Consider the following 27974-nt stretch of genomic DNA (forward strand, 5'->3'; position numbering starts at 1 on the left):
AGCCAGCGTGTTCAAGGGGCACTTGAAAGACAAGCTTTTTCTCTTTACAGCCTGCTTCTGACTTGCTCTGTACCTGGGAATGGAGAAAAGATACTCTCTCTCCATTTCTTTTTGGGCCAGATGACTTCTCTGATACTAGAATTCAGAGCTGATACTGGCCTAGGGGCCATTTCAGCGGTAGTTTTTGTGATCAGGTCTGTGAACACAAGCACAGCTTACAAATATTTTATCCTGGAGAAGTGAGTACCAATACCTGACTTAGAAATAAGCTCCTGTGATAGGATTGGTTTGTAAGTTGACTTTGCATTGTGTTCTTGCTGGCAACAGCCCAAGTCTACTCTCTTGGAAGCACACTCCCAAGTGTTTGAGATGTGTGTGTGACAGCCGAAGGTACACGAATTCCAGCGAAGGGCACTGTTTGCGTTAGGCAGTCTAAGACAGTGAGGCCTTGGATGAGGCCTCACTTAGCTTTTGTTAAAAAAATAGCAAAAATGACTGGATTTAGTGTCTTCTGTTACGGGGATATCTATAACTGTATGTGTTAGATTAAATTAAATATTAACTTTAGTCACTTAAGTGAGGATATAAAGCATATTGGGAACATTTGACATAAAAATTTAGAGAGGCTGTTGCAGGGAACAAAGGTTCTCTGTGACTTGACAGCTGCTGTTAAAAAGTGACATGAGGAGCCCATGGCCTACAGCTGCCTGAAGTTGCTGCGGTCTCTCTAGTGTTACCAGAGGAATTCGCACTGCCCTTATTTTAGAACCCGGTCCTTGTGTGGTTAGGGAGACTAAGCCTTAATTCTCCATTGTAGTGATTAGTAACTGGGTTTCCCAGTAGGCAGTATTTTGACATTTTAAATATGTGCAGGCTAGCATATTCCTTAACTGCGAGAAAGTTTTATGGTTTGGGTACATCAAATCTAGTTCTGAGTGTTTTGAGGCACACATGGCAGAACTTTAACTGGAACTCTTATTTTAGTTCTCTTGAAGTCCTACAGACAGAGAGAGACTGAAAACTGAAGGTGCCTGGTTTGCCTCAGATTGCCAGCACTAGCCCAGAGGCCAGCCCTGAGCTGGTTTTGTACACTTAGCCTGCACCTGGTCTTAGGAAATAACTGTTGAGCACTAAGGATTCTGACAAGGATGATTTTGAAGACCTGTTAGTAGCAGTGTGTCCTTTCCTGCCTCTATACACAGGGGAGGAGAGACAAGGGATACTTCCTGTGCTCCCTTTATGTAGGCCAAATGAGTGGCAGCTGCAAGGTTGGAACTTCAGCAGAATCATTTTGAAAACCTGATGTACATCCCCTAGCGTTTGGAGGACGTAAGGATTAGTATGCAGATCTGGTGACTAGCACTCAAAGAGCAGAGTGTAAGGAGGGGACAGAACTGGCTGATGGGCAGTCTGCTCTGGGGAGACTGTATTTCCTTGGGCTTCTGGGTTGAACCATTTAAAAATATCTAGAAAGAGATGCTGTCATGGCCACCTAAAAGACAATCTGAGCCGGGGAGGGACCCATGAAAACCTCAGATTGAGTGGGAGTTGTAAATTGCCTCAGAATTTTATGTTACAGGCTCCACCTTAGGGACTCTCCCAGGAAACCCGCAGGTTCTCATGAGAGCCTGCACATCACGTAATGATGATGTGACCTTTTGACACGCCCTCCATCTTTCCCTGTTCCTTTGCTTCCCATCCCATGGAGCCAGAGACAGCTCATGTGAGGGCACAAGAGATGCAGAATAAAGGGGAGAGAGGGGGAACATGCACGGACCCCAGATACCAGTTGCAGACTTTGCAGCTTAGTCTAGAAAGGGGAGAAACTTTAACTTAGATGAGTATAGAGTAGTGTAATTAGTCACGGAGCTCAACATCTTGATTATTGAAATTACAGTGCTTCTAGAAAGTGATTTAAGGGATATTTATAACCAAAGAACAATCAGGGAAAGTAACGAGACTTCTAGATTTTCATTCAGGAGCAAGGAAAAACTTGCCCACAGAAGGGTGTGAAAGGAAAATGTTAAGCTCATACCTTACTGAGTGCAATCTGTTATTTGTTTATTATTTATATATTCGTATGTACACAGAAGCTGAAAAGGTAAGCAGCTCCTAGCTCCTAGTTATATAGGAGCTATTATTGTTAGTATCAGTTACAGACTATTCATGGAGCTTAGTATTCATGTTTCCCAAGTCACAGCTTTCAACAATAAGAAATTTTGAGGTTGAGAAAATCCTCATTGTGACATTCCCACTGTATGGTGTTGGGGATTGAACTATGATCCTCGTACCTGCTAGAAAGTGCTCTACCATCGAGCTTCATGCCCAGTCTCAAATGGTAGGATACCCAGGGTTGAAATGACAACAGGCTGAGATTATTTTCTGGTTTGAGTGTTGAAAACATCGCAGAAAAAACAAGATGCGATTTTATTTGCTATAACTTATTAAGGTATGCTGTGTGTCATGTGCCGTGCGTCATGTTCCACATCAGTGTTTTGACTTTTTGCAATAATACTACAGAATTGCTGTTATTTCCATTGGATAGACAGAAATGGGGGTTCAGATGGGTTAAATGAACTGCTCTGGTCCCCATAGCCAGAGTTCAGAGCCATGTCATGTCTCGGTCTCTCTGACGTGCATCTCAGTCCCTTTGCAGTCTTCTCTGCTGCCATCGTGGGTAACCCACTGCCTGGAGATGGAGATGGAGGTGGGTAGGGACCTGTAACTTCAGCCTGTGCGCCTACCTGGAAGGAGACTGAAAGTACACGGTAGTCACTGGTGAACGGCAGCCCCGGTTAGGGGCAGCTTTGTGGGCTTTCCCACCCCGGTTCTGGGAAGAGTTCTTTGCATTTACCACCTGGGAGGTTTCCTTTTCTGTTATCTTCCTTTCCTGCCACATTAAAGCGGCCATTGGAATATACCCTCCTTCAGCTTCTCTCACTTTTTTTTTCTGTTGAGAATGGCTTAGAGAATGGGGTTAGAGATACTTTATTTTGCCCAATGATTCAAACAGCTAGAAAGTGGGATCACATTGGGTTTGAATTTCAGGTCTCTAACATTTTCTTCTCATGCTGCCTATGGCAACAACTTTATAAGTACATCTACGCATAGGAAGAAATCCCTTATGAAATCTCATGTTTTGGTGTGTTTTATTATGGGCTTAAAAAATAAAACATGTGTTTTGGATAGAAGTGATAGGGAAATGCTGACTCACAATGGAGGGTAGCAGAGAATCGCATTTTCCATCTAGAAGGCTTCACAAACTAGTGCCTAGCGAGGGGGTGAGGGATGAGCAGAGCAAGGAGTTGAAGAAGACAAATCTGTGACTCCCTCCTTCCCTTCCTCCCTCCTTCTCTCTTTCCCTCCTTTCCTCCTTCCCTTCCTTCTATTGTATTTTGTTTCATAGGCCTGTAAGGGAGTGAAAAATTTGAAACTTCATGAGTTTTATCAAATAGCAACAGTTCTTAAAATATGAGTTTAAGATTAGATCTAAATTTGAATTGCAGTTCTGCTTTATTGAGTGACCTTATAGAAATAACACTGTTCTGTGCCTCATTTTTAAAAAGTCTGTAAAAGACAGTTATAGGAAGGGTCATTGTTAGAATTAAGTGAGAAGATGTTTGTCAAGTATAAAATGTAATATCCTAAGTGACCTGCCTTGAGGTCAGTGCTGGTGACTGCTGTTACTGCGATTGAGGACCCCTCACTTCTTAGGGAGCAGAGGAAGCAAGAAGGGGAAGAGTGTGCCTTGCAGACTCCAGAGAGACACAGTTGGGAATCTGGGGGAGCCTGGAGACTTCTGAATCTGCAGAATTTGTGTGGAAACTAGGCTGGTCACTTTACCATTTAGATGGAGGCCCTGCCCTTGTGGAGCTTATATTCTCTTGGACGGAAGGAGAAACGAACAATGAAAATATAAAACTAGTTGGGGGAGGGGGAAAGGCAGTAGTAACAGAAGCAGGAGAGGCAGAGTCCAGAAAATATTCTCATAAAGAGAACAGCACAGGCTGGAAGATCATGTATTTGGGCCTGAGTGGGATGAGAGCTCACGGTTAACCAAGGATCCCTTCTTTTCTTGATGTGACTCTAATTCGTGCAGCCTACAGGATTTTCCAAATAGTAATTTTAGTATGGAGTTTGTCAGAGATGTGTAGAAGTTCAGACATAGGATGGTTACACACACACACACACACACACACACACACACGTTGTCCACATGAGTAGTAATCCATTTTCTCACACTGATTCATTTGTTTCCTTCTCCTCTTCCCGTACACTATGCTTTCAGAGGACTCCTAAGACTTTCCTGAGAGAAAGGTGCGGTGCTCTGAAATACCCATTTCAGGGCCCCAGTGGTGCCTCAGATCTCGCCTTACAGCTCTTTGGTGTGCAGGGTCCTTTGGCAGATTCAGTCGTGGGCTGGATTTGCGGAGCTCTCAGAGCCTGCAGTGAACCCCAGACTGGTGAGCAGATCGAGCAGACACCGCCCCGTGGCAGTGCTTGGGAACTACACTTTCCCCCCCTGCTGTCAGGGGCAAGTGAGTTGTTCACCCTGTCCCCAGGTGAAGAAGGCAGCTCATTCTCTTTCCTCTTCACTGTTCTTTTCCTCCTCAATATAGCGTCTTTGGGTAGGAAGATAGTGAGTTGGCAGTTCTCTTAGGAGGCCAACTAGAGTGCTGCTTGTGCAATCTAGAGGCATTTAATAACATTCCTGCTTATCACAGCAAAATACGCTGGCCTGTTAAAGGCTTTTGATAACTTTACCCAGACCAGATTTTATCAGGGGAAATAGCTCTCTGTTGGATGGGCTAGCTTCTCCAATCCTGACGGAAGAGACAGAAGTCCCCTTGTCCTGTTAACAGCCCGGGAGGAATCCCATCCTTTGAAGGGGGCATGCTGTTTTTTCTGCCTGGGGTCCTCCTTTATACATCCTCTCATGTGCTGTTAGAAAAGCAGGGTGCTTGCCCCAGCCCCTAACTCTCTTCTTTCCCTTCCATGTGTGCAGAGTCCTGTGGTCCGCTCTCTTCACCTGCTCTTAATATAGCCTCTGCTATTTAGCTCAGTGCAGTACTGTGCATGTGTGTGTAAAAATGTGCAAAGCTTAGTTGTGCAGCTTAATGGATTTTTATTTACGTGTATATCTTTGTAATTAATGCTCAAATCCAGGAAACATCTCCAGAGTGCCACATGGGGAGCTTTTATCTTGATTTACAACATTGAGATACCAAGTTCCAGCAGAGGTCACGAGATTGACCTGTGATGTAACTAGGACTGGATTTACGGTAGCTGCTTCTGGGATTGACAAGTCTTTATACTTGAATAAAAACATTTAAGTGTGTAGGAGAAGTAAGACAGTTGTTGGTATGGTTAACATGAACATCATCAGTGCGTCTTGATGCTTTGTGTACAATAGCTTATTTCAGCTGCTGTACGGAATTTTGTCACTTTCTGACTTTTGGTTTGTGTAGAACAGAAAAGGGGGAGAGATGGCCTCAGATTCCACAGTTAGGAGGTAGCAGTGAGGCTTAACTCCCAGACTGGCCATCATTAGGGACTGGTTTCTTACTGTGGCCTGCTGTCTCTCAAATACCTGGTACCTAGGTTTAAGTGGCAAACTGTGTTTTTTGGGGTGGGAGGAGATGGTTGTCTTTCTTACCAGTATGTAGTGAGTACTCATAATAGGCATCCTCTGATCTGTTGCTTATTGGAAAAATTATGAGAGAGGAAATTCCTTCCTCCCCTTGTTCTGTGGACTCCTGGCTTTGCTTACAGTAAGCAAGCTCTCTACCATCAAGCTGCATGCTGAACCCAGTAGTCACTGATTCTTTTACAGGCCCTAGAGTGATGTCTGCTAGAAAAGAATCTTTCAGGGAGGATGACACTTTAAGACTTATGTGTAGCAAGCAGTGATGTCTTTCTAGATGAATTATGAAAACAGAATTTAGCAAACATGAAATGTGGACCTAAGTATCCACACATCATTTATCTTAAAAATTAATATTAATGAAATAAATTTACGACTTACTCACATGGCAAAACTCTTCCTAACATTGGACCTGATATCTAAAGAAATATGAAACTTCCACAACCACTAAAAGGAAAAGCAGTTTATTGTAATGAATGTTAGAATTGCATAAACCAACAGTGCATGTTAATGTCTTAGTCTTGCATTGCAAAACCCCATCATATTTGAGGAATTCTAGCTATTTTACATGGCTTGAATGTTTGTAAAAATATATTTAATATTTTCATTCATTTGATGTTTTCAGCCAGAGTGGCAGGGGACAGTGTATCATTTTTACAGATAAAATAAGAGTAACCAGTGAAATTCAAGCTTTACAAGATAAAAATATGATGAAAATGTATCAATTTTGGTTGTAGAAGCACATCTCAAAGCTGTTTTTTCCCTTTCTTTTTTTGTGACAGGGTTTCAGTCACTAACATTCAGGCTGTCCTTGAAATGACTATGTAGCACTGGTTGACCTTGAATTTGTGGCAGTCTTCCTGCCTCAGCCTCCTGAGTGCTGGCCAGCTGACCTCAAACTAAATCTTGAAAATACAGGCAGGGGCTGGGGATTTAGCTTAGTGGCATAAGCACCTGTCTTGCAAGTGTGTGTGGTCATGAGTTTGATCCCCGGTACTGATTAAAAAAAAGAAAAAGACAAAAAAAACCCCAAACAAACAAACAAACAAACAAGCAAACAAAACAAAGAAAGTACAGGCAGCATGCTTTATCTAGCTTGCTTGAGGAAAGACTGTACTCTTGCCCCCCTCCCTTTTTTGTTCAGTGGGTACAAAGGACATGGTTACCATTTGTGTTTGAAGAGCTGTGGGTGCCAGGAATAAGTTAAGGACTGTTTTGATACTTGTTTACCTTAAACTCATGGGATTATGCCTACTACCAAAAGCTACTGTTGTTGACAGATGGTTCATTTAGCCTTTGTTTAGTAAGTAATGGATTTCAGTGAAACTATCAAGAAAGAAATAGGATTATGGATTACAAATCCCACAAGTAAGGTCATTCCTAAAAGATAAGTAAAAAGCAGAAAGTGTCTTTGCTAAATAAATACATAAAAGCAGGGTAGTAGGCAGATTACTATCCTCTTACCCCCTCCCCGAAGCAGATCTGTCTACTGTCCTGTCCCCAGCACAGGTTATAAGTGGCTTTCTAACCATAAGTCAGCAAGCTGAGGGGTGTAGCTTAAGAATGCTGTGTCCTAGAGCTAGGACCTGCTGCCAGCAGGACTGGGCTGCATGCCGGGCTGATGCCCAGCATGAAGCCTTCTCCAACCTCGATTTGGTTAATGATCTATTGGCAAGGGGTTGCTAGGAGTCAGTTCCCAGTAGGACAGAGGACTCTTAGGAGGAAAGAGGACTGTGTCATTGGTCTGGTCAGTGGCCTTCCCGAAGTAGAAATACCTCCACTTGGATGATCACCTTACCTTTTTAAACCTTTTAAATGAAATTTATGGAACTTTAACTGCCCATTCTTCCTATGATGATTTACGGGGTCATGGTTGGCTTTGATAAATGGAAAAAACATACAATTTAAGATAAAAACAAAGATGAGGTACCTGCAGATAAAATAACCCTGAAATGGTTTCCTGGTGTAGTATGTAATAAAGAAGGCAGCTGAGAGAGTAGAGGAAGACAAAGTGAGCAAAAAAGGTGAAGGATGGAGTGTTTTCTCTTGTCATGTTTATTTCTTTCACCTATTATTGAAGATTATTTTAAATTCCAATAAGTCTGAATTATAATTTATTGGATTCTTTGCTATTTTTTCAAGAATTTTGAGTCCTAGATTCTTAGCCTTAGATAATTATGAAAAAATTATCTGAGTAGGATGTCTACTTTGCAACCTTTTGGCATATTTCAGATGAGAAAATTCAGAGATATTTCACGCCTTCACTTTGGAAGGTGTTCTGAAGAGACTTCATTAGAGAATCGACATACTAGGGTGAATGCTGATGTAATGGAATCATTTGACTTAGTTTTGGATAAGTGAAATTTGATAAAGTTAGCATGGTTATATAGGTAGGCATACAAATGAGTTTTAAAATAAGGCCTGTTTTTTCTTTTTTTTATAGTCCTATTTTGTAACAGATTACGATCCGACCATTGAAGATTCCTATACAAAGCAGTGTGTGATCGATGACCGAGCAGCCCGGCTAGATAGTAAGTAAACGCATTTATTTGATAGTTAATGTCCTGTTTTTAAAAAAATTACCTTTATATTTTGCTAAACATTATGATTGAAATACTGGATGATCTTGAATATAAATAGGCCTCCCTCTTTTAAATTTGTTTTTATTAATGATTCCACATATTGGTCTATTTAAATATTCCTCAGTAACTAAAAAGTACATTGGTCACTGGATTGATCTTCTGCTGAAACTGGTCTTGTTTTAAGTTGTTTGGGAGATGTATTTGTTGGGACAGTTGGAAAGAATCTTAGGTCTCTACTGTTTTCTACCCTGTGGCTAAGGTTATAGTCGGGGAATTGACCATAGAAAAGGTTCAGGATTTGTTAACTTAGAGTAAAAAGCAGTCAGCCTTTAACTAGTATGTGTTTGGTTACATGTTCTATCGCTCCACAGAAGAAAACCCTGTTTTTTTTTTTTTTTTTTTTTTTTTAATTTTAACTTGGAAGATTTTTATTCACAGATTTGGAAATACATTAGCACTTGTGCTGTAAGTATGGCACGGGAGGAGGCACATCTAAAATTTCATTTTTGAACTTATTTTTTCAATTTTTTTTTACACAGTGGAGATAAACATCAAAGAATTTCAGAGATTGTCTGATTCCATCTGCCTAAATGTGTTTGATATTTTTAGCTTTCTAATTGATATGCTAATATATTCTAACCGCAAAATCAGTCTGTACTGATGGAGACAAACTCTGAGACTGTCTGCCATTAGAATATGTTTCTCTCTGGTGTTAGCATAAAGTACTGAGAGAGGAATGCCACGTCCTCATTGTGCTAAGGATGAGGCTCTCCAGAGGACCCCACAAAGGGAGGTGGCCCGTATGGAGAAGCACTGGATGAAGCAAAAACTCAAGTGCAGGTCCCTTTGTTGTTGTTTTTCTTTAGTTCTGGATACAGCCGGACAAGAAGAGTTTGGAGCCATGAGAGAACAGTACATGAGGACCGGAGAAGGCTTCTTGTTAGTCTTTTCAGTCACAGACAGAGGCAGGTTTGTACCACTGTTAAAATACAGCCCCGCGGTCTTATCTAGATCGCAGTTTATAGAATTTGGAAATTCCTGTTTTTATAGAAAAAGGAAAAGTAAGAAAGTACTGAATGGATCCTAGAACTTGCTGAATTCTGATCTTTGCCAAATTGATTACTTTTTTTTCTTTTTAAAGTTTTGAAGAAATCTATAAGTTTCAAAGACAGATTCTCAGAGTAAAGGATCGTGATGAGTTTCCAATGATTTTAATTGGTAACAAAGCGGACCTGGATCATCAAAGGCAGGTAAGAAGGAATTAATGGAATGATAGAAAGTCCTTGCTTCAAAAAACTACCACATGTCACTTGGGTGTTTATTGCTGAGTCTGTCACATTCTCTCTTCCAAAAGTCACATTACATAAAAAAAATAAAAAGAAACATTTGGGGAAATTTAAAATTTCACACGGTTTTACACAAAATTTCAGAAGATTCTATAGGCCCATTGGTTCCAGTCCCGTTTCCATGTAATTTCTTGGGTGACATTCAAAATCTAATTCGGTTATACCCTAATACCTTAGTCACCATTAATATGAAATTACCTTTCTTTACAGAATGATTTTAGTATAAATTGTAATACTGTATTTGGATTTTTGTAACTCCAGTTGTCTAGCCAACTGTAGTACCAGTAACCTTCAAGCTTATGAATGCATTTACTCTTCCCCAGGAAACAGGACCCTTTCCCCTTCAAATAAGGGTTTCTCAGCCTTACTTGTATGTACTTTGTGTGCATCGAAAAGATTAGTTAAGACATTGAATGTAGGTCCATGAAGCCTTCTCAGCTTTGCTCATTATTTATGGTTAGCAGATAGAAAGAAGATACATACTCAGTAAAGTGTTGTATGAATGAATCTGAGTATCACTGTCTGATGATGTGGCATAACTATGATGATTCTCTCTATGTAATAGATATTTTTAAAAACAAGTTTTGCCCTTGAAAGCTTGGCTAATATAATAACATAGCCTTATTGTGGTTTATTTCTGTTAAAACCAATTTGTTCAGGTAAAATTACCCTTATTTTGTTCCCGCTTTGGAAATACATAGTACTAGCTGAACTCACTATCGTGAATTTCTGCTAACACTGTACTTATTTGTGCTTTACACTGTGTCTTGGAAGTTCCCAAACTTTGTTGCTGTCATCATCTTGAATGTTTAAAACAGTTCTCAGTAGAGCTTAACTTACCAAATCAAAATATCTAGGAGAGAACATCTAGTTTTTGGTATCATTATAAAGTTCTCTGGCTTGAGGAGTCTAGAAAATACGTTTGTTTAGCTTTTAATCTTTTGATTTGTGATTTCCCAGGGCTCTATTTTTGTTCCATGTGTTCTTTTTGTTTGCTTTGGTGATAGCAGTGCTATTTGTACTTGGGTGAAAGTGTGCTACATCAGTGAGCTCAAAAGCAGTTTTATATGTGTGTAAATGTACCGACCTGGATTCCTAGAAGAGAGTGATGTGAAACCAGGCTTTAAAGGTACAGTAAGGGAATGTACATACCTGTGATTTCAGCACTCTAGGAGGGTGAGGCAGAAGGATCCCAAGTTCAAGCCCAGCCCTTGTGACTTAGAGAATTAGCTAGACCCTTTCTCAAAATAAGGAAGAAGAGAGAGGCGTTCAATCACTGGTGCCACATTTAAAGGAAAAAAAAAAAAACCCAAACAGTGAAGTACTATACATAAACAGCCTTAATACTGGGGTTGTTTTACTGTCCTCTGACCATGAATTCATTAGGTTTTCTTAAGATGTACATTTGCTATCTTTTTTTTTTTTTTTTTTTTTTTAAATCTGTGTTACATCAGTATTCATGACAGGCAGGGCAAAATAACTTTTTGAGAAAAATTAGACAAAAAGTGAGATTTTTTTTTTTTTTTTTTTGTAAACCTTTATAACTTTTTATTGGTACCAGGGATCGAACTCACGACTGCTTGCTTACAAGGCAGGTGCTTATGCCGCTGAGCTAAATCCCCAGCCCCCAAAAGTGAGATTCTTAATGACATCTTTCTTTCCCTGTATCAAATTTATATTAATATACAATTTGAAATAGACTTAAATGCTTAAGTATTTGCTTTTCTTTTATATCTTCTTTACTGGAGCAGGTACTTCTTTACTAGATTGGCCAGACTCCATTTATCTAACATGTGTTTATTTAGTTAACTGTTACTCTTCTAAGTTTTGGAAAGTGCCTTCCTAGCTTCAGAGGACATCTCAAAGTGGTAAGAGAACGAGAAAAGAAAACTAAGTTTTATCAGTGTAGCCTTAAATAAGATGAGAGTTCTGAGAAAGTACTTCTAAAACAGCAAGAGGAAGTTTTCCATTGCTCAAGTCTTGAGAGTGTAGGCATTCAGAGAAGGATGATGTCATAGGAAGAAGGAACAGAATTTGTGAACAAATAGGGTTATTTCTATGGGAAGGGATTTCCATGTAAAATTTTAAAAAATAGAAGTTGTCTGTCTTAGATTGGTGACTATGAAGCTTCCTCCTTTTCCTTGACTTCTTTACTTACTGTTAATTGCTTGCATAATTTGATTTGTGTTTGAGACTCATAGACCTTATACGTACTGACATGTTTTGTAGAATGGCAAGGTAGATGTAGAAATTACGTAAACTTGGCTATATCGGTGCTATGTGGAACCTGTCTTAAAGAGAAAATGCAGTGAGATTAAATGAGTCTAGGAATACCTCAAATTCCAGTAAGAGTGGAAAACTGTGCATTCCTGGGGTATTGGGCCATACAGTGTGGAGGGTTTTATGCTGGTAGGGGAGTAAGACTAAGTACTTCTGTACAATCTAACAAAATTGAAGCATGACCCCAAAGGATCAGATTGTTCCCAAATAACTAAATCCGAGAAAAAAGTTCAAGAATATGAACAGAATTACAAGCTGTTTTGCTCTGCTATGTTAAAATTCCAGGCATCCATTTAAAAATTACCAGACATGAAAAGGAAAAACATACTCCATCATAAGAGAAAACTAGTGAATAGAAACAGATTGAGAAATGACACAGATGACTAAAGTAGTGGACCGTGGCATCAAGAGAGTTATTTCATATCCCACACTCAGGAAGGTAGAAAAAGAACTACAATAATTAGAGGTAATACAGAAAATGTAAAAAGACCCAAATCAAACTTTTAGAATATAAAACTGAGATGAAAATGCACTCGCTAGATGTTCTTAATAACAGAAGTAAGGACTGAAAATTTCTAAATTTGATGAAAAGTATAATGCACACATCCAAGAAGTTCAACAAACTGAGTAAGAATCTTGAAGAAAATTACAAGATACATCATAGTAAAATTTCTTAAAACTAGTGATGAGGAGAAAAATCTGAAAAATTGCCAGAGGAAAATAAAGCATTGCATATAGACGAACAAAGGTAAGGAGAGTTATATTCATATTATTTCTTGTTGGAAATGGTGCAAGCCAGAAGACAGCTATACAGCATTTTAAAGTACTGAAAAAATGTTATATAGGGTTTAGTACCCACCAAAATTAATTTCAGAAGTGGTGGGCTAATGAGTTTCCCCAAATACGTGAAGTTATGAGTTCATCATTAGCCAGCGTCACAAGAAGGTTGTGAGGTAGACGCTTAGGCAGGCGGAGGGCAGAGTCAACACAAGGACGAAGAGCACTGGGAATCTTAATGATACGTAAGAGAACCAGAAAGTGCTTTTGCTTTTGTTGTTTAAATCTCTTAATGTAATTGAGTGTAATCTCTTAAATGTAATTGAGTGTTTAAAACCAGAACAGTGTATTGTCAGGTACAAGGTTATAATAAAGCTGAAGGGAGAAGTAGATGATGGCAAGGTTCTTAAACCGTACAGGGATTGGCACAGTGTTTAAATAAGACCGTGACAAATTAAAATGTATATCCTAAATTCTAAAGCAACCACTGAGGTAGCATAAGAAAGGAGATAAAATGGGTTTAAAAACAACTCAGCTAATCCAGAAGTCAGAAAAAAAACGGGTAAATGTGAGGACAAGGAGCACAGGAGCGAATAGGAAGCAAGCAGCCAGATGCTTTAACTGTATCACTGATCAGATTATGTATTAATTTTGTGTAAACGCCTTAGTTGAAAGGTGGATATTGTGAGATTGGGTGAAAAGCATGGCCCTATCAAAAAAAAAAAATTAAAGACAGACATGAGTTAAAAGTAGAAGGGTGAGTAAGGCATACAGTGTTAACAATAATGAAAATTAAGTCTGTATAGTCAAACTTGGGGCAGAGTATCACCAGGGATTAAAGCTGAAGGGAGAAGTAGATGATGGCAAGGTAGCACTGAAGCTGTTTCCCCCTGGAAACACCCCGCTTACACGTAAAGGTTATGTAGCTTACAGTTTTAGGTGACTGTCACTTCACATCCTTTACATCTGAAATACATAGGGTGTTTATACGGAGTCAGTTAATGTTTTCTCACTCTGCTCATCTTATGTCAGCAGTGCGGCTATCCTTGACCTTTCACTGCCAAATACAAGGTGCTGGGCCTGTAGCCTTCGTCCTCTCCGTGTGCATGAGTGCCTTCTGGCTCCCAAGGAGCAGTGAGTGCGACAGGGACAAGCCCCAGTGGTCTCAGAAGCGCACGCTCTCCCATCCGTGTCCTTTCTGTGTGCTCTCTGAGCTTGCTGCGTCCTGGCTCTACTAGGCTTCTTTCAACCCTCGGACTCAGAAAACCCTTTCATGCTGTTTGCTTTTTCGGGGACACTCATCACCCTATCCCCACCGACTCCAAACCGAATTTAGTTCTTAGCTTAGGAGTCACTTTCTCAGGGAAGCTTTCTCTGAGACTCTCATGGCACTTTTGTACTTTTCCTTCCCAGAATATATTACTGTATTTCTATTGGTGCAACCCGTAGACTGAAACTGTGTGTGGTGTTCAGTGGTCCTTGGGATCCATAGGGGCATAGGATTCCCCACAGACCTGAAATCTTTGGCTGCTCAAGTCCTTTGCATAAAGTGGCAGCTTGCATGTAACCCACACATACTCTCTTGTATACTTTACATCATAGCCAGATAACTTAAAATGTCTCATATAATGTAGTGTGTAAATAGTTGCACTGTATTGTTTAGGGAATAATAAAAAAGATCCACACTTCTTCAGTAGAGATCAGCTCGCATACTCTTGAGTCTTCAGTTGGTTAAGCCCCTGCTGCAAAACTCGAGAGTGTGCAAGGTGAGGGTGGACTGTTTTGCCGCAGGTTGTTCCGGGGCCATGGGGTGGCTCAGTTTGTGTTGAATACAGAATCTGCTATTTTGTGTTTGATAAAATGACTTGACCTCTGGCTTAACAGCCTGATCTGCAGCCAGGATTAGATGGAGCCAAATGTATTCACTAACAGCGTATGTTAAACACAGCTCTTGGAATTTCAGGTGACCCAGGAAGAGGGACAGCAGTTAGCACGGCAACTTAAGGTAACGTACATGGAGGCATCGGCGAAGATTAGGATGAATGTGGATCAAGCTTTCCACGAGCTTGTTCGGGTTATAAGGTAAGAAGAATGCATGCCAAAAGTATGTTTTAATTGCTATTTAACGTTTTAAATAATGAAATTATATGTAGGAGCAGTTCCTTCCTATGCACACGGCTTGTTAAATTTTAGTTAGGTACATAGTATATCCTAGGTAATTCTAGTAAACAGCATCTCAGTTATGTGGAAGTACAAAGTACATATAGAGATTCTGAAAAGAATAAAGGCAGCTTCCAAAGGTAGTGGTTGTATGAAGCTGGTGATGACAGCTGACATTTGGGGGATAGTCAGTGCTCTGTAGTGGAGTGCGTTACTATATTTATTCCTTACTATACAGTCAGGTAATAGAGCTCCAGTAATCCCACAAAGTGAGAAATGTGGCATTCCCTTCTATGAGAAATGTTTCTGATAGCTGGTTTATTAGGCCCCTGGGGTTTAGAAACCGATTCCAAGAAGCTTGAGGTGGCCATTGAGGTTTGCTAGAGCTGACATATGTGCGGCATGTCACTGGGCAGTGCTTCCTTGGACTGTTTTGAGTCTCTGTGGCCTGACCTCATCTATTCTTAACCCTCTGCTCTCCGTCTGCTGGGTTTTTCTCTGCTAGGTGGTTGGGCAGAAGTGTGCAATCAGCACCCTCGCCCTGTGTCTCAGATGAACTGACTTGCGAGTGAGCTATGGGCTTCTTGTGCTTGCTCCTCGTCAGAGCATTGTCTCTGTGAAGGGGGAAAAATGAAGGTTTTGGTGTTTTAGTTCAGTAGCTCATTAAGAATTCCAGCCCCATGACTGTCACACAGGGGTGTGAATGTAATTAATGCCACTGACCGTAGATTGAGCTAGGAATTTGTGTTTTGTAACTTCTCCCAACATCCCAGTTCCATTTAATGTTAAACTGATGAATGATTATTCCTTCTTGAACTAATTATTGCTGCTTATTTGAAATATCTGTTTGTGCTTTGACTCCTCAAAGTCTTACGTTTATCCTTTAACCAGAAGTGAGAAAGGGAAATAGAATTGTGAGAGCGAGAAAGAGTGGAGGAGAGGGAAAGTGTATTAAACCTAGGCACTGTTAGACATATTTAAACACCATAAGATCTTAAATTCTCATAAGAGCTGTGTAAGGTAGATTTTTATTATTGTTTTCTAAAAAGTGTCCAAGAGGTCAACTAACTTGTTTAATACTGGCATTAATATAGTGGCAGCTGGGAGTAAGAACTGCATGTTTACCTTGTAGGTCATTTTATATAGTGTCCTGTGGACATTATTATTTTTAAGTACACCTTTGAGTTAAGGAGTTTCAAATTGGGATGGGAACATGGAGATTACTAAGATTAGCATCCCATGTGAATCAGGGCCCACCCATGAAACCGACTCAGATAGCTTGGGTTATGCTTATTTTGAAGCATTCGTGCACTTGTTTTGTTTTTCTTTTAAAGGTTTGCTTTGATCCCTAGTTTAAATTGAAAAGCGTATGCATGTAAACAGATCTGGTACAAAAAGAAGGTGCATTTGTAATAACAGATTACAGGATAGGTGATGATACTTGGATTTTTCTGTCTTACAGGAAATTTCAAGAGCAAGAATGTCCTCCTTCACCAGAACCAACACGGAAAGAAAAAGACAAGAAAGGCTGCCACTGTGTCATTTTCTAAGAACCCATTCAGTTTTAGCTACCAACTGCCAGGGAAGGCCCTCCTCTCCTCCTCCTCTCCTGTGGTTTACATCACGTTGGTACCTTTCTAGCCTTAGATAAACGATCACCGTGCTAGCCTTAGACCAAGACGCTGGCTAATCCTTTCCACGAAGCTAATGCAATGGTCCTTTCCAGATGAATTTAAAGGAAACACTAAGGCTGCTTCAAAGATGATCTGATCCCTTTAAATACTGTCTCCGTACATAGACACATTCTTTTTTTTTAAGGGCTTACATTTTATTAGGGATGAGTCAATTGTGGAACTGAAGTTATTTGCCAAGCTGAAATCATAAGTTGTGAAATACTTTTTAACTTCTGGAATCATATTGTCTACTGTTACTCTAAGTAGAAACATAAGGAGTTGTTTTTAAAAAAAAAAAATGTGAATTTTTGCCTATCCTTAGAAATTTTGATGTCAACTTTATCTAATCTTAAGTACACTGAATGGAATCTACAAAAGTGAGACATCTCAGACCTTTCCTGATGCTACAGCTTTTGTTTTCCAGTGGCCAAAAGTACCAAAATGTGTGTTGTATTTATGGATTAAAAACTGCTTATGAAGCCTTTGTTATTACTCTTCCTCTTGAAGATGATAATATTCTGTGTGGCCAAATACTTGGACCTTTTCTGGACTTAAGCATTTTACTGTAGTTGGTTTCCTAACTTAATGCTTTTCATAGTCTTGCTAATAGTAAGAACAAGTAATTTGTTTGTCTTCATTTTCAAGTGTTTCTGGTTAAGGGATTAAAAAAAAAAATAACAAATGCTGTTTTTGTTTGCTGTAATATAAAATATGAAATTGATCTTTCCAGAGTCAGAGATGATTAATGTTTTTGCTATATACTTTTATACATTATTTTCTTATCAAACTAGTTAACAAGTATTTTTATATGTTTGTAAGCAAATATGCTTTCACAGCATACCCTGTGTATATGTAAAGATAAGTATTTAATTCTCTCTGTTCACTTTTAACTGACAAAGAAAAAAAGTGGAAACTGCAGAAACTGTGGTAGAAATTTGACTTGCCGGTCTGGTCCTGGTGGTACCCACCTTCGGCCAGCCAGCCACATCCCTACCAAGAAACCACCCCGGAGAGAGCAGCAGGACGAGACTCGGACGTCACTTTCAGTATCCCCCGCTAGGTATCTGCTGATGTTTATCAAGTATTACATGTAAAACTTCTGATTGACAGTTTAGTATAATTGTGGATGGTTTCCGATTTTGTTTTTAATTCTGTGGATTGTGTTTAAACAATTCCAAAGTATATTTCTGATGATGAGATACTAAGTGTATCGCAAAGTTGTCACTTTATTGAATGTGTACAACAGTCCCATGAAATTTATTACACCAACCTTGTACAGCTTCAGGTGCTAGAATTAAAATTCATGTTATCACAAGGTGATGCTTGGTTACTCATTTGTTATTTTAGCAGTTTTGTGTGAGAGAATATTAGAAGAAACTTATTTTTGTAGTTGTGCCCTTTCTCAACATTAGCTTAAGGTTCTAGTCTAACAGTTTTACATTGATCATTCAGAGGTGAACTTGGTGTGAAACGTTCTTAGTGGCTTTTATTTTATTTCATTTATTTTATTTCATTTATTTATTTGTTTTTTTGAGACAGAGTCTCATTTATAGTTCAGGCTGGCCTTGAGCTGATTATGTTTCCCAGTCTGGCCTCAAACTCGGGGCAGTCCTCCTGTCTCAGCCTCCCATGTTCTGGGATTACAAGTTGGTGATTGAGTTTCTTGACATTATCTTTCTTAAACATTTTTTGTTTTTTAATGACATAATCTTGATGGAGGCCCCCAAGTGTAAGGAATGTTAAAGGCAGGTGAAGAATAAAGTAATATCCCTCTGAGGAGAAAGCTTAAAACATCTGAAGCAAAGGAAAGAATTCATTTACTTGGCTGCTGATAACACTATTTAATTTTGCATTGTACTATAAACATATAATCATTTATACAGAACTGTCTTTCAAGTCTTCAGATAAAATTACTGCCCAAGAACATAAATTTTATACTTGTCTGTTCCTTTGAAGCAGCCCTTCTAGGCTGGGTTCCCGGAGGACAGAGCTATGATGCTTTGTACATGGTGCGTGTGCTGTGAGTTAAAGTCTCACCTGTGTGTCTGGAGTGGTGCTGGCTGCGTTCCACCTTTTGGACAGTTGAGAAAGTCACTTCAACTGGAACTCATTCTCTCACAGACTTCCAGTCAGGCAGGCTGTCCTGAACATTTGATCATGGTTACATTGGTACAGTGGGGTTGCTGATCCCTGTCTCTTTTTTGGACTCATTTCTACTGATGGGCTTTTCTCTAGATACAGGTCAGTGTTCCTTGATTTTCATACTTCTAGTAGGTTTGCTTGGGTGATGGGCATTGTATACTTTAATGTTGGGTGTCTAGGATATATTGCCTTCATCTGAAGGTTTTGGGACTTGCTTCTAGTAGTTAATTTGCTTGCAGTTCAGTTTGATCTTTCAAGTATTGCTTTTAAATTGAATACAGTCTCAAATAGTCTTATTTCCCCAGGGTGATTTAGCAGTTATTAAAGTATGGCCTCTTTGGGGACTCTACAGACTGCTCTGAGGGACCAATGTTATGGTCTGTGGGAACTCAAACCCCAGCCCTGTGAGAGGTATATCGATCTGTTTGGTTCACCATTCTTGGGTCATTCTTGGACTAACTTGGGCAGTTTTGCCCCTGCATACTGATAGGTATCTTAACTGCAGAGACACATCGACCCTGTCCATGTTTTGGTAGCTATTTTTCTGTAAAGTCTTCTTACTTCAGAATTCTGCTGGCCCCTTCAATTGCCCCTGCATTCCTGAGCTCCAGTGTCTCTCTTCTCAGTATTATTACTATCATCATTATTATTATTATTATTTTGTGTCTAAGACAGGGTCTTACTATTGTAGTTCAGGCTTAGAGCTCACTTTTTAGCCCAGGCTGGTCTCAGACTTGCAGTGATCCTCCTGCCTCAGCGTCCTGAGTGTGCTACTGTACCTGGCTTGTCTTCTCAGTTTTAGAGGGAAGTATTTGTTTCCTGGTTGGAATCATACATCTGTCTTATAATCTGAAATGTGCCTCCAGGCAGAAAGCCAGCGCCATCTTAAGGCTTATCTTGTTTCTCTTCTGTTAGGGATTGTAGTCCAGTACTCCGTGGTGTGCAATGTCTAAAAACAGTTTCATGTATTAGTCTCATTTGCTTTTATTTATTTGATAAGGTTGGTCTGTGAAGCCCAGGCTGGCCTTGAATCAATTCCTGGGTTTTAGAGATCTTCTTGCCTTAGCCTCCTGAGTAGCTAAGACTGTGCCACCTATCACCATACCTGGCTTGGTTCAGTTTTTTAAAACTGTGTAAGGTGGTGTGAGTGGCAGTGGTAAATTTGGTTTGTACTGTATCATGAATAGAAGTCGAAGTGTCCCCTATGATTTTTATTGTACAGTCACGGGTGCCTTGTAGTCCCCTAATATAACTGGCTCTTTACAGAAGTTTGCCAATGCCCAGCTACAGAGGGGCGGGGGTGCACACAGACATGGACTGCAGTACTTATGCAATGAGGCATACAGGACCCCAGCTACCTACAACCCAAATAGAACTACACCCTTGATTATTTCTGTGAATAGATTTTGCAGTTCATTTGTTTGTATCCCTGCTTCTTCCTTTACATTCTGTCCCAACTACTCAGCTTTGCCATTCTAGCACCGAAATAGCCATAAGCAATGTATAAATAAATCCATGAGGGTGACTGTTGAATAAAACCTGTGTACACTAAAGTTTGTTCCATATCATTGTCATGTGTCATGAGATCCTACTCTTTTGTGTTTCCCATGCAGTTAAAATAACAGAGACCATTCTGTATGAAAACACACAGAGATACTGATGTGGGAGGGATTGATCCTAGGGTGTGGTTTACCAACCCTGCTCTATAGCAGATTAAGCACTCAAGATTAAGCATTCTTTCCCAACTTTAGAATCTCTTGTGCTTATTGTGGAATTTCAAACAGTATCCTGAAAGGAAAAGCAAGAGTTTTTGTCCTAGGAATTTTCTCTGTATATTGCATGTTTATTTATTTGTTTTTGGTGGGTACTGGGAATGGAACTCAGGGCCTTGTGTTTGGCAGGCAGATGCTGTGCCACCGAGCTACATTGCTGGCCCTATATTGCATGTTTTTAGAGACTTACAGAATTTCAGTTAGACATTTTGCTCTGATTGATACACATGTATGTTACTTGCTAAATCTGGGGCTTCCAAGTTTTATAATATTAATTGGCTCCTTACCTTTCCTTTGATTTTTAAAATGTGATGTTGTACTTAAGGTGTAGCCTGTCCCTCTTTCAGTTTTTCACCCCTCCCCTTTTGATTCATTTTCTTTCATTTCTTACTGCTGTATGTTTTGACCACCTGAACAGGTGCTCTGCAGGAATAGGGGGAAATAATGATCAGCAGTCTTTTTCAAATTCCTGTCACTCATCACTAGTCTGCTTCTAAAGTTTGAAAGAATCTTTCAAGCAAAAAAAAAAAAAAAAGTATTCTAATTAAAAATACATTGGCATAATGCAGTGTGTGCGCTGGTGTTGGAGCCTGTAAAAGGATTGTAGCTATGATAGGAAACAAGATCAAGTAGACTTAGATGGAGGTTTTTAAATAGGATGGCCCTTCTGTGGAGCAGGAGAACTGCCAAGTGTTTTGAACAGGAGGTGCCTGGATCTGATGTGATGGTTAGAACGGCCGAGAAGCACAACCTTAAGGGAAGGGGGTGTGTCACGTTGGAATATTGGACTCTGTCCTTTCACCATCACAGACGCTGAGGGCAAACATGCCCTTTGTGTTTACTGCCTTCCCACGTTGCCAGTCCTGTCATGTGCAGAGAATCACTTGAGGAGTGATTTCAGAGACGGGCGATGAAGGCCTGAACTGTAGTAATGGAGAGAAAGGGACTGAATATTAAGTAATGTGAGAAATGTTCGACACTTTAAAATACTGAGCAGCAAGCTGGTGGTGCTGTGAGTTAAAATAAGGAGCACAGGTAACTGTAGTGATAGGCCGAAATGCTCTTTGTAGCCAGGTGTGGACTGCCTGAGATGCCAGCAGTCTAGAGGCTTTAGGTTTGCATAGTTGGCCCGGAGGCCAGCTTGGTCTACGTAGTTTAAGGCCAGTCTGCACTACACAGAGCAGCCCTGGCTGGGGCCCTGGAGAGGAAAGATACTTGTGACATGGCTAGTGAGGAGGCGTTCAGGAATGGGGCTAGAGCTCAAAAGGGGAAGCTGGGGCTAGACATGCAGATTTGTAATTTATCTGTTCTGAATTACTGATGGAAGAGATAGGACACCACTGGAAGGAAGCTGAGAGGAGGTCCAAGGGCAGAACTTCTGGAGAAAACAAACATTCGTGAGGGTAGAAGATAAGAGCAGCAAAAAAATTCAAGAGAAGTAGCCAGAAATTGGAAAGAATAATTCCTTGGCGTACAGAAAGCCAGGGTGGTAGAAACCTTTAGGTGCTGTGTAGAGTCGGGGTAGGAGGGATGGGGAAATGAGAGAGAGACAGTGGTTATTCACAGGTTGCTGGTGACTTCCTTAGGTTTGTTTCATCGGTCTGTGTGGAAGCCAGGTGAGTTATGATGTGATTGGAGGAAATAAGCGTGTGCTGTTTTGAGCAGTTCTGTGGCAAAATCAAGCCCATGTGAGGTCCTTATTCTTCGGCGTGGAGATACCCAGATCTGAAGTAGGTACCGCTGTCTGGATACGTCAGCTTTAAAGATTTGAAAGCCCAGCAGTATGGTGAACCTTTTAGTGCTTCAGTGATACAGCCAGCTGTGGCACATATGCCATAGGTTTGCCACCACAGGGATTGTGGCCTGGCATCTTTGACACCTTTCAAATTGGCTGTGGTAAGGGTCCAATTTAAAAAAGAAGGTGAATTTTCAGTGTTGTGGGCTGATACTTTTGCTAAGGGTAAAGAAAATGAATATTTTCTTGGAGGAAAATCATTTTCTTGAGTATTGTGACAATGTCAGATTACTGTGGAAGTTTCTCGATAATGTCTCTTTCTGTGTTTTCTTCGTGGATGTTGTCAGGCTGCTGGTTTTCTTTGAGTAGCCCTGAGGGAGGGAGGGAGGGGGAGCTTCAGGTGTGTTTCTGAAGCAGCCCTTCTGACTTGTAGGTACAAAGGTCTCTACTTCTACAAAGTCCAAATGTAAAGGAGTCAGGAATCTTGATTAAGATGTTTGCCTTTTCTTCTGTTAATACATACAAATTATTTGAGGTAAAGGAAAATCGTTTTAAGCATCTACCTGCTTGAAATATGAGAATCATTACCAATCAGTATGCTAAGGAGTAGAGCAATATGAGAGAATGTTAATGGGTATTATCTTAAGACTTATGCACAATGAAATTACAGTGAAAACACTCTGAAATTGCATTTTTCTCTGATGATAAAAAAATTATGCATGCACATTGTATTTGTCATGACATTTTGGACTGTAAGGGACTGAAATGCACCTCAAACCAGCTTGAATGCAAAGTGGGCATTTACTGGTTTGTGACAAGGGAGATGGGTGGTGTGGAAGTGGCTTTCAGTCCTGTGACAGGATACTATGAGGACCTGCGCTCAGGGTGAGGTTTGACTAAATTATGGAGCCAGTCAGGGAAGCTTGTGTCAGTCTTGAGGCCGGAAAAGGTCAGCTGACTGGCTGTGTTGCATGGTAGCTTGAGCCTCGGGCCACCAGGCTTCACTGTTACACTGCCCTGCTCCTCCACCTCAGCCCATGGGTGTCTAAAGCTGTATGCCATTATTCAAATGTGACATTTTAGTGTGGATCTTTTGCTTCCAGTTTCAAAGGATTTAAATGGAAGAATTAGCTACATGGTAATTAGCATTTAGCTGCTATTTATAATTTGTTTTTGCATCTCAGTCATTTTCAGCAGGGATTATTTTCATTCATTCTCCTTACTTTAGGCAATATGAAGAACAAAATAATTCTATTAAAATTAATAACACCAAATAGCAAAATAGTGGAAATGACTGTCTTTTTTGATTCTGTGTTGTGATTAGGGAATAAACATGTATGGTTTAATGTTATGTATCAGTATCAGTTTCTTTAGGATGTAGATGTTTAACTTGTTTGTTGCTCAATTCTATGTGATGGAATTTTTCCAAGCTGGGCTCTTTTATTCCAGATCAGTTTCCATTATGAAGTGATTCTGTGAGGCCTTTTTACAGTTGTGTGAATTTTCTGATTTTTAAGAAAAAAAAATTTTTTTTATTTCTTGCCTGAAACATGTAGGCTAAGCAGAAATAGGTCAGAGATAATTTTACAGGAAGCATATTTATGAGTTGACACTTCAGCCATGGATTTCATTTGCACTAAGATTCTGAAGAATTGCAGCCATTTGAGAATATGTAAGACTCCCCTTCTGGATGGGGTACATAGGCTTTGAGTATAAATTGTTCAGTATACAAAGTTGAAATGAAAAAACTACAAATTCTTAATTTTTTTTTTTCACTTCTGAGTCTAAAAAAGCCAGGTTTTATTTTCATTTGCTGCAACAGATTTTTTTCAAAATAAAATGCATCAACAAAGTGACAGGTAAGTCACTCAGTGTCTTGGAACCACACCTCTGAACTTCTGTTATCTTAAAATGTCAAATCTAACTGGTTTGGCATTGATAAATATGTACAGTCATAGCTCTTCTTTAGTAGTTGGTCTTGTAATCTTTCAATTTTTTTCAAGCGGAAGTCCAAACAGATTTCATTTTTGTAGTAAAAACACTTTATTTCCAAAATGATTGGTTAGCTAGAAAAACTAGAAACTGCCTAACACAAGACTTTGGTAAGAAGGAGATTTGACACTTCTTAAAATTCCCCATTGCAAACAAAAACACTCGAGTAATAAGCATGTTGTCCAGTCTCAGCCCTTAACCAGTTGTCTGATTTTAAGTCTCCAGAGTCAGAATTAAAAACATACTTAATGGGGCCCTTAGGAATCACCGTATTAAGGAACTGAGCTTTGGAGGATGATGAAACAGTGGGTAGATTACTTTTCTTGCAAGTGGAAGACGGAGCCCCTTGTTACTTTATGAGGATTACAAACACAATTGGGAACAAAACTCCAGGTGGTTTTTGCCCCTGCAGAATGAGGGAGCGAGGGCCCTATTTTTTATTGAACATAATTGAGGTCATAACAGTTGTGAAAGGACCCATCCATCTGAACATTTAGTGAGCTTAAAAACACGGAAGACGGACCCAATGAAATTCTTTTTTATTGAACAGTGTTTCTTGTGTTCAAGAAAATACATATTCAGGGCTATAGCATAGATGTGTTGTAGTTTGAAAATATCCTGATCAGTTTAATGCAGATTCTTAAAAGTATATTCAGAGCATTGTATGCATCTTGCTCACGATACATATTTGGATCAAGCAGTAATAAAAAGGCCTGAAAAAGAAACAGTAAGTTTTAACCATTAGCGCATGGTGTTTTGACAGAAACTCCTGATGGGCTCAACTGAGCATATGACACTAACTTGGTAGTCAGGCTCCTGGAATGGGCTACCCACAGTGATGTGGACAGGGAGGAGACCAGGACCTTGACTGCAGTGTCCGAGGCCCGTAGCCCTGGTGTGGGAGCCTGACATAGGTGTGACTCCTTACTCAGCTGGATTCCACAGTATTCTTTTCTCCTAGATTTTGTCTTTATGTCTCAAGTACTTTTTCTCTAGATATAAAATAGGACTAAAAATAACTTGTAAGTACAGAGATAGTTTTTTTTTTTTTTTTTTTTTTAGATTTTTTTTTTAAGGAATGATTTTTGGCCAGACTTGTAGCTTCTCATTAGAAACTGATTTGGAAGCTTAAAAGGCTGGGCGTGTAATAGGATGATTACAAACTCAGGTTTGTAACTGGTAGGCCAATTTTGCTGTGTTGGCCTTGGTTCCAATAAGGAAGATAGGTTCATAAAACTATGTTTCTAGAATTACGGCACCAGAAAACAATGGCAAAGAAAAACTACCTTCTACATTTTGTACCCTTTATCTCTGGCGTAAGAACTGATTACATTAAATGAAGCAACCACCATTTTTCTTTCTTTGGGGTACCAGGAACCAAAATTAGATGAAATGCGTCCAGAATTTTTCAGTGTTAAGGATAAAAGCCACCCAGTATCGGTGTTTTTCTCGCTCAATTCCCCTGGAATGTCATGATGACCCAGGCAGGAGATAAAACAAGCAACCTCAAGTTCTATCAAGTGAACAGAGATGGGCAGACAGATTTTTTGCAAGAGTGACCTGGCCAAAGGTGAGAAAGGGAAATGTGGCCTCTTTATCTGGTGGGTGCATTTCCTACCTGGTGTGCCCCGGGTCTGAGATACAGTCCTTTCCAGATGTGGTTGCCCTCCATGTGGATTCCCCAGAGGGACACGCTTCAGTTTAGTACAAGGTGACTGTCACTACTCCTGTGCTGGAAGAGGGCTGGCTGAGGGGGAGGGAGCCCCACGTGGTCTGTACCCACCAAGAAATACTCAAAGGATGTCCCTGGCATCCACAAGACTATTGGCAAACCGCACTGCAAAAACAAACTAATGGATACAATTTTAAATTGTCTTAAAGGAGCAAAGCACCCAACCACTGATGACTGGAATCTGGAGTGAAGCCCTGGGGAACTTGTAGCCCTGCTAACAAGAGTGAACGTTGCATGCTCTGATCTCCTTCTTGTCTTTGCAGCTGGTAAACTGGGAGCTTTTGAACCTCTTCTTTACAGTCATATAGCGTTCCTGAATCCCGCCTCCACACAGTTTGGTGCATTCTGACCAGGTGGTCCATGGGCGCATCTTACAGCCTGAAAGTGGCAGAATGCCTGGTTAGGACACTGGGATGGGAATATGGACTCTAGTACACTGTCACACTTGTTTATGTGGTTCCCCTCTCCCCCCAACCCCCAAGGCAGGGTCTCACTGTAGTGTAGGCCGGCCTTGAACTCCTGGGGATCCTCCTGCCTCAGCTTCCTGAGTGTTGGGATTACAGGCTTGCACCACCATGCCAGGTGGGGTACTGTCACATTTATTTGGGCACTCTGCTCCTGTGTGTGGTAGTTTGTTGAATAGCTAATGGATAGGGTCTTTACTAAAGACTATTAACCATGTGAGATAGATTGCTTTGTAGTTTTTCATGTCAGGGACAGTGTTGTATTAGCACTTTGGCCACAGGGATTTAAGCAAAACGTTTGAGAAAAGCCTTTAGGAGCTTTTGCACAATTGAAGTGAGTCTGGATAGCCTGGGACAGTGGTCCCAGAAATGCAGATGGGGCTCTTCTAGCCTCAGTTGATTGTCACATGAATGAGAATGGGCCCAGCCTCAGAAGAACTGTCCAGCTGAGCTGGCTCCAGTCCCGAGCCACAGGATGTTGTTAATAATCGATAGGTTTTAAAGTCACTGTTTCGAGGTAGTTTGAGGTGCAGCCCCAAAAGAGGTTCAAGGAGCACCAAACCTCTTTTATGCCTGGCTGCCCAAGCAGTGAGCAAAGTGCGGTGCATTGTTTTGTTTTTCCTACGCTGTGTTAACATGCCTTTCCCCAAATGAAAAACAGGAAAACCATCCTTGACCCCTAGAGACTGGATCATTTCTTGCACGTTTCTTTAGCACTCGGTATATTCCTCCTCTGAACCCTGCACACCGCTGCTTACGCACTAGGGTGAGTTTCAAGAGCAGTTGAACCTGGCCCGTGGTTGGCTTTAAGGGACCGTGACTGGATGGGAACAGCTCCCTAAGGAAAGGAGTGCACTGCAGGGGGCCTCCTCAAGCCTGTCTGTCTCATCATCCCAGGTAGAGAAGAGAGGAGGAGGAGTTTGGGTTGTCTTTACACATACTTTTACACAGGTCCCTTCCTCACCTCTCCAGGGAATCCAGAGAACAGCAGCCTGTGGCCAAGACTTCAGCAGGAGTCTCCTCGTGTACCTGTCTCAGTGGCTTGCTGCTTCTCAGGCAGTGCGACCCCAGGTGGGGGTTTTGTTTTTATTTAAGTCCTAGATTAGGAGGGGACCCTTCATCTTTGACTTGAGTTATGAACAAAACCTGAACTGCCTCCACACTTTCAAGTCATTCAGCGTAGAGCTGTTAAAGTCACTGGAGCTTAAGACCACCAGCACTGTAGCAAGTCCCAAATCAGCAGGGCCACTGGCCTTTTACAGTCCGGCTGCCTCCTTTACTTGGTCTCCTGCCTCTCCTCATGCTTGGCTGTTGTATTTTCTCTATTACGCTCCTTAGCAGTCATTGTTCCTCACAGCTGGAATGCACTCCACTGGCAAGCTCCTACAAATGCTTTTAGGACCCAGCCTAATTTTCCTTGCTGTAGTACCTCCCTGAACTCTGGTCAGTGTCAGATGTCCATTCCTTGGCTTCCTTAGCACTTGGTTCATTGTTTATGAGAGCACTGGTCACTTACTTGACAGTCTGGGTCCATGTTTGAAGAAATAAACCCAAGGCTGACCTGATACTCAGCTTTGCGGTTAACTTTGAAGAAATGCACCAAGCGGCAGCCGAGGCTTTCCTGTTGAAGCCACACCTTTGAAATGGATGACCTATTCTGAAAGGAAAACATTCC

At 40.6% G+C, this 27974-nt stretch overlaps 2 protein-coding genes across 3 annotated transcripts in view; one reads left to right on the forward strand and one right to left on the reverse strand.

The window, feature by feature from the left end:
• Rras2 (RAS related 2) overlaps positions 1-17777 on the forward strand; it is a 62274-nt gene extending 44497 nt beyond the window's left edge. For both annotated transcript variants that reach the window (XM_063251864.1, XM_063251865.1), the window contains exons 2-6: positions 8088-8175; positions 9093-9195; positions 9368-9476; positions 14593-14711; positions 16252-17777. In XM_063251864.1, the coding sequence (XP_063107934.1) occupies positions 8088-8175; positions 9093-9195; positions 9368-9476; positions 14593-14711; positions 16252-16339 (507 nt within the window). In that variant the 3' untranslated portion in view covers positions 16340-17777. The remainder of the gene's footprint in view (positions 1-8087; positions 8176-9092; positions 9196-9367; positions 9477-14592; positions 14712-16251) is intronic.
• Positions 17778-24625: 6848 nt separating this feature from the next.
• The window catches only part of Spon1 (spondin 1), a 273648-nt gene continuing 270299 nt past the window's right edge, over positions 24626-27974 (reverse strand). The window contains exon 16 of the mRNA XM_003465713.5: positions 24626-26213. Coding sequence (XP_003465761.1) covers positions 26050-26213 — 164 coding nt within the window. The 3' untranslated portion in view covers positions 24626-26049. The remainder of the gene's footprint in view (positions 26214-27974) is intronic.

This window comes from Cavia porcellus, unplaced genomic scaffold (genome assembly GCF_034190915.1).
Source record: "Cavia porcellus strain 051 isolate PalLab524CR breed Dunkin Hartley unplaced genomic scaffold, mCavPor4.1 scaffold_6, whole genome shotgun sequence".
In the NCBI taxonomy this organism is placed as follows: domain Eukaryota; kingdom Metazoa; phylum Chordata; class Mammalia; order Rodentia; family Caviidae; genus Cavia; species Cavia porcellus.